Raw genomic sequence first — 12,653 nt, 5'->3', positions numbered from 1 at the left:
CCCCCCCGGGGAGCAGTCCTCGATAAAACCGGCCGCGGCAGGTCGGAGAGGGGTGTGCGGGGGGGGGGGGGGGGGGTGCCGGGGTGCGGGGCGGGGGCTCGGCTCTCCCCGCCCACCGCGGGGCGGGGCGCAGGCTCGGCGGCTCCGGGACCGCGCGCCCCTGGAAGCGCCACCCGCCCCCCGCGCGCCTCCCGGGCTCCCTGGGCGCCCGCCCGGCCCGCGGCCGCCGCTGCCTCCCCCAGCCCCGCGGTCGCCGGCAGCGGAGCAGCTCCGAGCGCAGGTACCGAGCGCGGGCGGGCGCGGGGCGCGGGGCGCGGGGCGCGGGACCCGGGACCCAAGGCGGAGGCGGCGCGGCCCCCGCTGCTCCGGTGCCCGCGGCCGCCCGGGCCGCCCCGCACGCCGCAGGGGACCGTGGCCGCCGCGCCCGGGCTGCCTCTGCGGCGGCGCGGACCCCCGCCCTCCCCACGCGGGGCTTCGCTCGCGGCCCCCGCCCTGCCGCCCCAAGTGCTCGCGGCTCCCCACGAGCGCTCGGGGCGCCCACCTGCCGCGGAGGGGCTGCCCTCGGCCGAGCGCACGGTGGGCCCCTGCACCCAGCGCCCGGCCCCGGCCCGGCCCACTTCCGCCCCCCCCCCCCGCCCACCTGTCCACTCCGGGTCCCCTCGCGTCCCCGGCCCCTCCCCCCGCCCGCCCCCTCTAGGGGACTCTGCTCCCACCTGTCCACTCCAGGTCACCTCGCGTCCCCGCCCCCTCTAGGGGACTCTGCTCCCACCTGTCCACTCCGGGTCACCTCGCGTCCCCGCCCCCTCCCCCGCCCCTCCCCCGGGGGGCTCTGCGCCTCCCATCAGGCGCCCCCTCCCCTACGTGTCCCCCCCTCCGTGCTCCTTGGGTCGCCGCCCCTCCACCCCGCCCCGCGCCCTGTCCCTGGCCTCCCACCTGACCCCTGCTGGCGGTTTACGCGCACCGCGGACCCCACGCCCTCCAGGTGCCTCGCCCAGGCCTGCGGACCCCTCCCGGGCCTGCCCTCCTCGCCCCCCGCCCCCCGCCGCCCCCATGGTCCCCGAGCCCGGCCCTGCCAGCAACAGCACCCCGGCCTGGGGCTCGGAGCCGCCGTCGGGGCCCGCGGGCAGCGGCTGGGTGGCGGCCGCGCTGTGCGTGGTCATCGCGCTGACGGCGGCGGCCAACTCGCTGCTCATCGCGCTCATCTGCACGCAGCCGGCGCTGCGCAACACGTCCAACTTCTTCCTGGTGTCGCTCTTCACGTCGGACCTGATGGTGGGGCTGGTGGTGATGCCGCCGGCCATGCTGAACGCGCTGTACGGGCGCTGGGTGCTGGCGCGCGGCCTGTGCCAGCTCTGGGCCGCCTTCGACGTCATGTGCTGCAGCGCCTCCATCCTCAACCTGTGCCTCATCAGCCTGGACCGTTACCTGCTCATCCTCTCGCCGCTGAGCTACAAGCTGCGCATGACGCCCCCGCGCGCCCTGGGGCTCGTCCTGGGCGCCTGGAGCCTGGCGGCGCTCGCTTCCTTCCTGCCGCTGCTGCTGGGCTGGCACCAGCTGGGCCGCGCGCGGGCCCCTGCCCCCGGCCAGTGCCGCCTGCTGGCCAGCCTGCCCTTCGTCCTCGTGGCGTCGGGCCTCACCTTCTTCCTGCCCTCGGGCGCCATCTGCTACACCTACTGCAGGATCCTGCTGGCCGCGCGCAAGCAGGCGGTGCAGGTGGCCTCCCTCACCACGGGCGCGGCCGGCCAGGCCTTGGAGACGCTGCAGGTACCGGGGGCGCGTGGGGAGACCCGGGCCGCGGGGTGGAGAGGAAAGAGCAGCCGTGGGGGGCCCGCCCCGCATGCATCTCACCATATATACGCTGGCTGGTGACCCCTGGGTGCCCATTTCCAGACGCAGCCCTCTTGGGTGCTCCAGACTCAGGGCTGTCTACAGGACAGCGCCGTGGGCATGTGGGGCAGCTTCCAGAAAGTAAGGCGGGCCAGGGGAATTCAGGGTTTCCCAACCCGCCCCACCTCCGCCTCCCCCGCCTTTCCCATCATGGCAGATGGAACCATCACGGCGTTACCCCACAGGAACGTAGGAATCATTTTTCTCCCTTCATGCTCACGGGGTTCATTATCAAGGCCCGTTGGTGCGGTCCCCCTAAAAGTGTACCTCCTCCAGTGCCGCCCTGGTCAACCAGGCCGCCGTTGCTTCTTTCCTGGAAGTCCCCACGAGTCTCCCTCGGGCTTTCCCCAGCTTCCACTGCGGATGCACTCCTGTCTGTTCTGGGCACAGGAGCCAGAGCAATGGACAAAACAAAAGTGATCCCGTCACTTTTAAGCTAAAAGAGGAGACGTCTCCCATCCCATGTCAGGATGTGGCCTGGGAATCTGGGCCTGCCAACCTCTGCAGCTCCACCTCCTCCCCCTGCCCTCCTTCCTTCTGCACCAGCCACGTGGCCCTCCTGGTGTTCCTGGAAGGCATCAGACTGACTCCTGTGTCCAGGACTTTGCATCGCTGTTCCCTCTGCCTGGAACGCTCTTCCCTTGGGGCTGCCTTGCCTGACTCTTTTTCAGCTCACGGGTCACCTCTTCCTAGAGTGTGTCCCTGTCCACCCTGTCTGCAGACCCATCTGCACTCCCTCACCCTGTTATTCTCTATCTTAACAATGGGTTTACTTGTTGACTCGTTCATTGTCTATCTCCTCCACTAGATTGTAGGGTGGGCACGACTGGGGCGGTTTTCATCGCCGCTGTACGCACTAGGTGCTTACTAATTACTTAGTAATTAGTGGTAAGGCCCTGCAGTGCTGCTCCTGTCACTTAGGCCATAAGGCATCACAGTCTTAGTGTCTATTGTCCTAATCCCCCAAGAAATGGTTGACCAGGCCTGAGCCCCAAAGGATGAGGTCATAGGCCCTGAGACTGGGCTCTCCGATCTTGATGTAGCCCCAGGAGGAGGCTCCTACGGGATGGGTGGGTACCTGGGGGTTTGGGGTGGATGGGGGCTGAAATACAGTCCCCCTGGTCCATGTGGCCCAGAGCTGCAGCCTCCCCATCAACCAGGGGAACAGGGCTTGGGGTGGACAGGAGGTCCTGGCTACAGTCCTACACCCTCCCTCTGTCTGTGCTCACTGGAGAATGTTCCAGAATCGCAGTAGGTGGCTGTGACCCTGACTTGGTTCCCCAGCAGTGGGAAGGCTGCCCTGGGCCATCCACACTCTCTCTCTGGGTTCTTTCAAAGGAGTGGTTCCCAAACTTGAGGCATCTGGAACCACCTTGGACTATCTATCTGCCTACTTTCCACCCACCCACACGCCTCAGGTGGCTTCCTTATCCTGTTCTTTTGCATTTTCTCTCCATCACCTCACTTATCTTTTTACTTCCATGCATTTGTTTAGAAAGGAAACTTATCTCTTCCGGAAATGGAAACTTTTGCCATGCACAGAAGGCAAAGACAGCCTCAGTGAGCGGCAGGAACCCCGGCAGTGGCTTCACGGTCATGGTTGTAGTGGCCCAGCCCCAGGCTCGCTTCCTCTTTGGTGTTAGCGGATGTTAAAGACGTAGCAGCATCAACACCAACTTTCTCTTGACACAACCAGAAGAGCTGGAAGAGTGCTGGAAAAGGCCAATGTTCTCACTCTGGCATTCAGTTATTTTATGGGTCCATTTACCACTTCGGGTCATCTTCCACTTCTGCGCATTGGGGAGCTCGCTCTAGGGATTAAGGATGTGAGAAGGTGACTGGTCCTGGTGGGGCCGGGGTGGGACAGGTCTGGATTTTCTGTCCCCCATGATACACTTTTCTGTCCATGAGGGTAAGTGGCTGGTACCAGGATCGAATGTGAGACTGTGGCCTCAGACGTGGGCAGGAGCCCAGGGGTGCTGACAGCTGCAGCCCCACAGTCTCTGAGTGCTCACTGTGTGCCAGGCCCCGAGCTAAGTCCTCCAAACACCCACCCAGGCAGGACTACCATCATCCTTGTTTGAGAGATGGGGGGCCTGAGGTTCAGAGAGAGAGAGAGAGAGAGAGATGGGAAGTGTCAGACCCAGCTGCTAAGCAAGCCTCCTGCATGCCTGTTTTCCTTATTGTCTGCACAACTGCCTACATTTGTGGAATTTGTTTCTGGGATATAGACTCCATCTTCCTGGGTCATGACCTCTTCCCTCCCACTCAAGCTGGCCTGCCCCCGAGACCGGGCTTCCAGCTGGGCAGTGGAGGCTTGAAGTGCCTGGACCTAAAGGAACTGATGAGGATGAACAAAACTTGGGGTGCATTGCTCTCCTTCCTCCTGTTTCAAGCCCGACCTCGCCCTTGGCTCCCTTCCCCAATCCAGCCGTTAGCTTCCCCACGGAGGGTGGAGGGAAAGGGGGATGCAGGTTCCTGAGGCCTCAGCTCCTCTGGGTCTGAGGACACGGTGACTGAACAGGCAAGAGCATTTTAGTCAGCCCCCCCAACCCCCATATCTATGTAAGTATGTGAACAGGCTTTTCAGAAGCCACTGATTAGCTCAGAGGTTTCGGCCCAGCTTTCCTGGCCCCTCGACTATGAGGTAGGGGGTCTTGCTTCCGGCCCAGGCAGAGACTGGGGAAGACGAGGGGGCGTGGGGAGAGCAGTTTCGGAGTGAGTGAGATGCGGCCAGGGTAGGGGCAGAGGGAGAGAGAGGCAGACAGAGCTGTGTGCCAGGGTGGCACGGTGCTCATCCTCGGGAGGGACCAGGGTGGGAGCTCCGGGGTGGAGGGCGGCCGGGGAGAAGGAATCTGTCGGGGAGTGTCCCTCCCCAGCCTCTTGGTCCGTGTGCCATGACCTGTGCCTTCGGTCCGGAACCCTTTCCCTGCTGCCCTGCTCTTCCCTGCTCCCACCCCTTTCTCTTCCAGGTCCTTCTCGCTGCCTTCCCTGCCTTCCCCATCCCCCCATCTTCCTCGCACCCCCTCTCCCATCAGTTTCTCCCCTTCTCCTCCTCCGCCAGCCTTCTCCACCCTCCCTCACCCAACTCTGCATCACTTTGTCTAAGCGATCTGTCTCCCCTTCCACCGCTGTCCTTCCTCCTCCTCAGAGGAGGCTGTGATCACAGAAATATCTCGGAGGAGGAGGAGGAGGGGGCTGAGCTGGGGAGAGGCTGACAGGAGCAGTGCCGAGCATGGCAGCCTCAGCTGCTGCGGGGAACAAGGTGGCCTGGAGCAGCAGAGCTGGGTGCAGGAGCTTGGGCTTCCAGCCGGTCAGGGGTTCAAATCCCGCCTCCTTTCCATCGCTGCTGATGATGTTGGGCAAGTCATTCGGCTCCCACGAGCCCAGGGGTAATGCCGCTTATCACATGAGGCTGTTTGAAGAGTCGGTGGGATAACATCTGTAAGCCTGGCACCTACTGGGTGCTCAACAAGTGTTAGTTCCGCCCCTTTCCTCTTGGTGGTAAGATGTGTGGTTCTGGAGAAATCATCCATTTGAGCCTCTCTAGGGAAAAAGCCCACGAAGGCTGCCAATAACAGTGTCATCGTCATAATCAAAGAGCTGAGCTGGACCCTAATAACGGAAATGCCGGCTGACTCTTACACGGGGCCTCCTGTGTGCCAGGCCCTGGTCAGGTGACTTTGTGCCTATTATCTTAGTCCTTACCACAAGCCTATGAGGCGGATGCCACTGTAAAATTGCCATTTTACAGATGCGACAGCTGAGGCACAGGGAGGTGAATCTCTTCGCTTGAGGTCACACAGCTAGGCAGCAACAGAGCCACCGTTTGAAACCAGACAGTCTGGCTCCAGAGTCTGTCTTAGAACCCTCGCACTACGAGTAGATGATCGGAACAATTTTTGAATTACACAAAAGAATACATAAATACACTTTAAAATAAAAGCCCAGGGGGTGCCTGGCTGGCCCATTCATTAGGGCATTTGACTCTTGATCCTGGGGTCATTGGATATAGAGCCTACTTAGAAAAAGGAATAAAAAAAAAAAAATCCAGCCAGAGAGATAAAGTGAAAGACCCTCCCAAATCCCACCCTGTCACCTTCTGTTCCCAGGGACACTCTTAACGATTTAGGATATGTCTTTCCACTCCTTTTTCTTTGCGTTTCCATGTTTGCTTATGCACCTGAAGGGACTTATTGCTCTTTGTTTCATGTATTTTTTAAGCAAATGGAGTCCTGTTGTATCAATTATTTTGCAACTTGCCATTACTACTTAATTTTGATATTATCTCTTGGAGATCTTTTCATTTGGCCAATTATATTCTCTTTTTTTAAAGATTTTATTTATTTATTCAGAAGAGACACACACATACAGAGAGGCAAAGACACAGTCAGAGGGAGAAGCAGGCTCCATGCAGGGAGCCCAACATGGGACTCAATCCCAGGACTTCAGGACCATGCCCTGAGTTGAAGGCAGGCGCTAAACCACCCACGGGTCCCCGGCCAATTATATTCTTTTAAACATCTGTGTCGTAGTCTATGGTGGGAATCTACCATGGTTTGTTTAACCACCATCCTTCCATGCACGTTTAGGCTGTTTCCAGTTTTTTCCAGGAATAGTGTTGTAATACACATTTCCATATATGCCGAGCGTGCAGACGTGCATGGGTATTTATTGAACGTAGGAACCTGTAAGTGGTGGAGCTGCCTCCTGGAAGGGCACTGACAGACTGTCTTCCAGGAGGCTGCCCTTGATGGCGACACATGCATGTATAAGGGGCACACAAACGCCAGGACATGGTGACAAGGGCAGAGGGAAGTGGGCAGGGTAAGGCTGGCATCAGCTAGATCTCAGGGTGAGGCTGGGGACTGCCACTGACCTCTGCTTCATGAGGGCCTCTTGGTGACAGAGGTGGGGATTTCTATAACCCCCCCCCCCAACATGGAGGCGGTGTGATGGAGTGGAAGAAATGCAATTTCTGGAGTTAGAAATGACTCTGAATGCCTGACTTAACACTTAGCTGCTGTGTGACTTCTGGCAAGTTGTTTTGCCTCTCTGGACCTCACTGGCAAAAGGGGGAGAATAATACCTACCCCATGGAAAGACTTAATGGCTTGACTAATGCTGACATGTAGTAACTGTTCCCTAAATGCAGACGATGGTGCTGATTGGGGGTCACTTGGGGTGCTTTGCTTTGAGGCCTTGTACTGGGACGGTGTGAACTGGGCAAGGTCCTCTATCCTCTCTGAGCCTTGGTTTCCTTCTCTCTTCCTTTTGTCCTGTATTCTTGGGTCAACTCTTTAGGGAGAAGAAGAGAAAGAAAACCCAGGATTTTCCCAGGAAAATTCCTAGAGAGGGAATCCGAGGCCATCTTTAATTCCTTCTCTGGAACTCCCATCCTAGTGATTGCCTCCCACCCAAATATTTCTCCAGTGTCTCCGTTCCCCAGTGTCATAGAGCTCTGATAAGATCAGGGCTGTCTCTCGCTCCCCCAACCCCCACAGGTTACCAGAGGTCAGGGGGGTATCTGTGTGGGTGGCTCCTCTGGAGGTGGTGGCTCCCTCCTTCCCTACTGTCTGTCCCCATTGATGGCAGCAATATGAAGGTATGACAGATCTTTGGAGGAAGCAGGAGCCTCTCCTCCAAGCTGACCATGGTGGGGCCACAGAAGCCACCTAGAGTCTACTCTGGAAGGGAGAAAAGGAGAAGACGAAAGACAAAAGCAGAGCCTTTCCCCCTCCCTTGCTACAGCATGGTGAGTCAGAGCATTTGTCCTGACATCTGTCAGGCTGCTTGGGGAGCCTGAGCTGCTGGCAGAAGGACAGGGCCCCTGAGGGTGCTCAAAATTTCCCCAGCCTCCAACTCCACTTGAACCAACCTCAAGGCTACCATGTATGTAGCACATACTCTGTGTCAGGTGCTGTGCATGCATTTATTATCCACAGCCTCGCTACAACTCCACAAGCTGAGTATTGTTTTTCCCATTTTACAGATGTGGAAACAGAGACTGTCTCAAGATCACAGAGCGAGTAAGTGGTAGAGGCATGACTTGAAGCCAGATCACTTGTCTTTACAAGTCCAGCTCTGGCCTCCGCACAAGGCTGCCCCACCAAGACAGAGGAGGGGAAATCAAGGGCTTCTCTTAGGCTGCTCTTTGTGAATTTGTCCTTGGCATTCATATAACCAGATTTCACCTGGATCCACATACCGAGGGGGTGGGAGTGTGCTTCCTCTCTCCCCTCCTGCCCACTGCCATTCTGGACTCCGGCCTCTCCATCCCATAGAAGACAGCGTAGACCTGGGGTTTCAGCACCATGGACAGGACCCCAAGCCTGGCCACCCGGAGGAGGCGGGAAGAACAGGGCTGGGAAGGGAGCCCCTGCGCCTGAGAGCTGGGTGGGGGTTTGGCTTTGGTGCTCCCCGGGACTGACACATCTTCTTGGCTTTGCCTCCTCCGCCCCCTTTCCATCTGCGAAGGTTGCCTGGGAATCTGGTTCCCTTCCTGCCTCCTTCTAACTCTTCCAATTACCCTATACTCACTCAACCCACCTCTGGCTCCCTCAAGAGCTCAGCTGGGCTCTCCTGCAGTTTAGGAAATGTTGGAGGAGGGGCGCCTGGCTGGCTCAGTTGGAGGAGCATGTGACTCTTGATCTTGGGGCTATGAGCTCAAGCCCCACGGTGGGTGTAGAGATTATAAATTTTTTTTTAAAGATTATTTTATAAAAATAAAATCTTAAAAAAGAAAAGGAAAAAAAAAGTTGGAGGAAGCCCTTGCTCCCAAAGTCCAGGTGTGTTCCCAGGGAACACATGAAACCTTTACACAGTTCAGTCAACTGTGCACACCTTGGCACGCTGGTATTTACTTAAACTGTAAATGTGGCTGGGTCTCACTTTGTGTAACACCGATGTACGAAACTCCAAATTGATTACAACACACAGTTTAGAGGGGGGCTTCATGGCTGGACCTCACGGTGGTCTCAGAACCTGCTAGAAATGTGGGATGTTTTCTTCTCTGTGAGTGCATGTGTACAAATTTATAAGCTTTTTGTTCTTTGGGGAAATTTTAAAAAATAGATTTCATGGCTTCTCAATGAGCTCAGGAGGTTGAAAAAGTTAAAAGAACAGCTGGACTAAAGGATTGTCTGGTTCAGAGCTTTTTGATGTTTTGGGACTGCTGGTTGCCAGTTTGCAAAGTCAAATTTTAACCCCCTCATGCCTGTGTCCCTTTCGATGGCTGCTGCAGGGCAGCTCCCTTCTCCTTCTTTTCTGCCCCATACTTCAGCTCTTGAGGTTAACATTTGGGAATGAAGATGTCTGCCTGTCCACAGTGTAATTTGAGTTGTCAAATGCCAAGGTCACTAGCACCCCTCGTAGTCTAAAATTGACTTCATTGCAAACATTTACTCTGTGCACATGTTTTCAGAAAAGCACTGTATTTTGTGTAGCACGAGGGTAGCGGTCCAGGCAAAATCATTACTCCCAAATATGAGGAGAATCCATATATGAAGAGACTGTCATGCTCTGGGCAGCAGCAGGATCTTTTTTGTCAAGTACTGTTTAATAGCAACTATTCTTGGAGGGCTAAAGGCTTTGTGTGGTGCTGGGGCTCATGGTCATGTGTGTTGACTGGTACCGAGTGTTGTCCTTTGTGAGGTGGGTGGCGGTGGCGGTGTGGGGGGGTCTTCTGAATTGTCTGATAGTGTTGCTCTGTCTCTCTGCCCTTCCTAGAGATCCTTGTGTCAGGATCAGGGCTCAGTCTATTGCTGAGCTCAGGCCACAGTATGGGGCTAAGGTTGGGCTCAGTCTGGTCCAGGGTTAAGGCTCCGTTTGAGACCTTGGTTGTGTGGGTCTCAATCTACGGCAATTCTCAGGCTCAGTCTGGGACCATGAGCAGGGGCTTGGCTTATTGCTGATGTCAGCACTTGGTTTAGATCAAGGTTTACTCTGGAGTCCAGGTCAGGTCTACTATTGGGATATCTAGGACTACAGATGGGCTCAGTCAAGGCTCAGGAGGACTCGGTTTATTGCTGGGACTAAGGCTCCGCGTAGAATGAAGATCGAGGCTCAGTCTGTGGCTGGGATCAGGGTCAGACTGGGGCTTTTTCTCAGGTGACTTATGTGTGTGGCCTTGTGTTTGACAGGTGCCCAGGACCCCACGCCCAGGGATGGAGTCAGCCGATAGCAGGCGTCTGGCCACCAAGCACAGCAGGAAGGCCTTGAAGGCCAGTCTGACACTGGGCATCCTGTTGGGCATGTTCTTTGTGACCTGGCTGCCCTTCTTTGTGGCCAACATAGTCCAGGTAATGCCACCACAGGGGGCAGGTGAGTCCAGGCCTTGCTGGGGGAGGCCCCGAACTGCACCCCAGCCCGGACACGGGGATAGAGGAGGGCGGGCTGCCTCTCATGGCATATGTGTTTGTGGGTGCTTGTCCCATCCGTGCTGGCTGGGGTGGTCTGTGGCTCTGCTCCAGGGCCGAGCATGACGTACCCCATCTCTCCAGGCTGTGTGCGACTGCATCTCCCCAGACCTCTTCGATGTGCTCACATGGCTGGGTTACTGTAACAGCACCATGAACCCCATCATCTACCCACTCTTCATGCGGGACTTCAAACGGGCCCTGGGCAGGTTCTTGCCATGTCCCCACTGCCCCAGGGAACGCCGGGCCAGCCTTGCCTCACCCTCTATGCGAACCTCTCACAGCGGCCCCCGGCCGGGCCTGAGCCTGCAGCACGTGTTGCCACTGCCTCTGCCACCTGACTCCAATTCTGACTCAGGCTCGGGTTCCGGTGGCTCCTCAGGCCAGCAGCGCACGGCCCAGCCCCTGCTGCCTAGAGAGGCCCCCCGGGAGCCCCCGCCCCCCACCAGGGTTGCAGCTGTAGTCAATTTCTTCAACATCGATCCTGTCGAGCCCCAGCTGCAGCTGCACCCACTTGGCGCTCCCACGAACTGACGCGGGCTTGGAGCTGGTCAGTGGAGCGCTGGACTAGATGGGATGAAGTCCCCAAAGGCCTTGGACCAGCTCTTGGCTAGGGCTGGGAGGCTGCAGGTCTCCTGGAAGCCCTCTGAGTTCCAGTGGGGTTCACTGACCCAGCCCCCACTGCCCGCCCACTGGGAAAACAGCTGGCTCAGATAAAATTTTCTCCAGGATGCTCTTGCTGAGTGTGACCTGTGGGTGTGTGTGGAGGTGGCTGGAGGGCTCTGGCAGAGGGGAAAAGGACCTCTTGGTTCAAGTTAGGGTGAAGGCAATTATCTCCTTTGACATTTGATGAGACTGCAGGGGAGGGATGCCTCTATCTGCAGAGGTAGATTAGTGTTGGGCTGAATCCCTCACTCCTCCGGGGGCTGCCAGCATTAGTGTCACCTCCCTGCAGTTCGTTAAAAATGTACGCCTCTACCTACCCCCCACCCAAGACCCACTGAGTTAGAATCTGCACGTTAGCAGGAGCTCCAGGTGACATGTGTGCACATTATAGTTTGGGATGCGCTGGCTTGGATGATCTGTAACTGTGAGGATGATTTGCTGGTTTTCGGTCTAGCCACTGCCTCAGATGTGTGTGGGGCTGCACAGAAAAACACCTGCCCTGGGAGTCAGGAAGGCCTAAATTTGAATCTCTGCTCCATTACTCACTAGCTCTTGGACAGAAAGGTTCCTTAGCCTTTCAGAGCCTGGTATTCCATGTACAAAGTACCCAGTACCCACGGGTGGTGCTGCTGTAGGTGGTACTTGCTGTTGGTACAACTCCTGGTCATCCAGCACCCCCTGGCCTCTCGCTGAGGGCCCGGAGGGGCTGTTTGTTCCCACTGTTTTCCCATCTCCCTCCTCCCCTTCAGCCCTGGTCCACATCCCACCACCTGACTGACCATAGCTCCCCAACTCTTTGCTCTGGATGCCGAGTGGGGCTCCCATCCCCACTCCCAGGCTGCTCCACCACGACTCCTGGGGGCAAAGAGGGAGCTGGTGGTTTCTTGCTCAACACCAGGAATGGCTTTCCCTCCACCCTGAACTTCCTTGGACGTGGAAGGGAACCAGCTGATGGAGATAGACCAGCCCATGGCCCCACTGCCTCCTGGCATCCCTGGTCAGCCAGGGAAATAGAAGCGGCAGCCACTTGGGTCAGCAGAGCGGTCTCTGGTGTGGGTCGCTGCCCTCAGGCAGCTCGGTGGACCCTGGCACAGGGGCCTGGGTTGTTTTTGAGGGTGGGGGAAAAAATCTCTTGGTCCCCACAGTTTACCTGACATGCGGTCCTTTTCATTCTGAGGCCCCATCAGGCCAAACTCCCAGGGAGCCCTCCACAGTGGCCTGGCGCTCTCCTTGGTGCTGATTAGATTCAACTCTGGCCCTGGGCACTGGCCACAGAGGGGCCATGGTGCTCGTTGGGGCTCCCTCTCTGCCCCCAGCCCTGCCTGAGTGGACTCCGAATAAACGCTACCTGAGGCGGTGACCGTGGTGTGGACTGGATTCACTTGAGGGGCCCCTGGGGTTGGAGAAGCATTTGGTGAAGTGGGATGAGACCTTGGGCAAAATGAGCCGTCTGAACTCCTAGCAGCCATTCTGTAAATATTTGTTGAATGAACAAGCAAGCGCGCATATGTGAGGATCCCCTCAGCTCTAATATTCTAGTTCCTTCTGCTGTCCCCCTCTGGGCTGCCTCCCCCAGAGCTTATCAATACTTTCTCTGCCCGAGCCTTGGTTTCCCCATTTGCACAATGGAGGAGAACCGTCTCTGGCCCCCTCATTCAGGGACACTGGAAGGAACACAGGAGG

At 57.4% G+C, this 12,653-nt stretch overlaps 1 protein-coding gene across 1 annotated transcript; it reads left to right on the top strand.

The window, feature by feature from the left end:
* Nucleotides 1-642: 642 nt before the first annotated feature.
* HTR6 (5-hydroxytryptamine receptor 6) lies at nucleotides 643-12,330 on the top strand. The gene is made up of 3 exons (XM_077899371.1): nucleotides 643-1,764; nucleotides 10,029-10,187; nucleotides 10,389-12,330. Exons 1-3 carry the CDS (start codon nucleotides 1,051-1,053, stop codon nucleotides 10,836-10,838), a joined length of 1,323 nt encoding a protein of 440 aa, XP_077755497.1. The 5' UTR covers nucleotides 643-1,050; the 3' UTR covers nucleotides 10,839-12,330.
* The last annotated feature ends 323 nt before the right edge of the window (nucleotides 12,331-12,653 follow it).

Source organism: Canis aureus, chromosome 5, assembly GCF_053574225.1.
Source record: "Canis aureus isolate CA01 chromosome 5, VMU_Caureus_v.1.0, whole genome shotgun sequence".
NCBI lineage: Eukaryota > Metazoa > Chordata > Mammalia > Carnivora > Canidae > Canis > Canis aureus.
The sequence above is the reverse complement of the archived record's forward strand: the minus strand, read 5'-3'. Positions and strand labels throughout refer to the sequence as shown.

Coding starts and splice junctions, on each gene's coding strand:
- HTR6 (XM_077899371.1), top strand. CDS start 1,051: ATGGTCCCCGAGCCCGGCCCTGCCAGCAACAGCACCCCGGCCTGGGGC. Junction 1,765..10,028: donor AGGCCTTGGAGACGCTGCAG/GTACCGGGGGCG, acceptor TGTGTTTGACAG/GTGCCCAGGACCCCACGCCC. Junction 10,188..10,388: donor TTGTGGCCAACATAGTCCAG/GTAATGCCACCA, acceptor CCATCTCTCCAG/GCTGTGTGCGACTGCATCTC.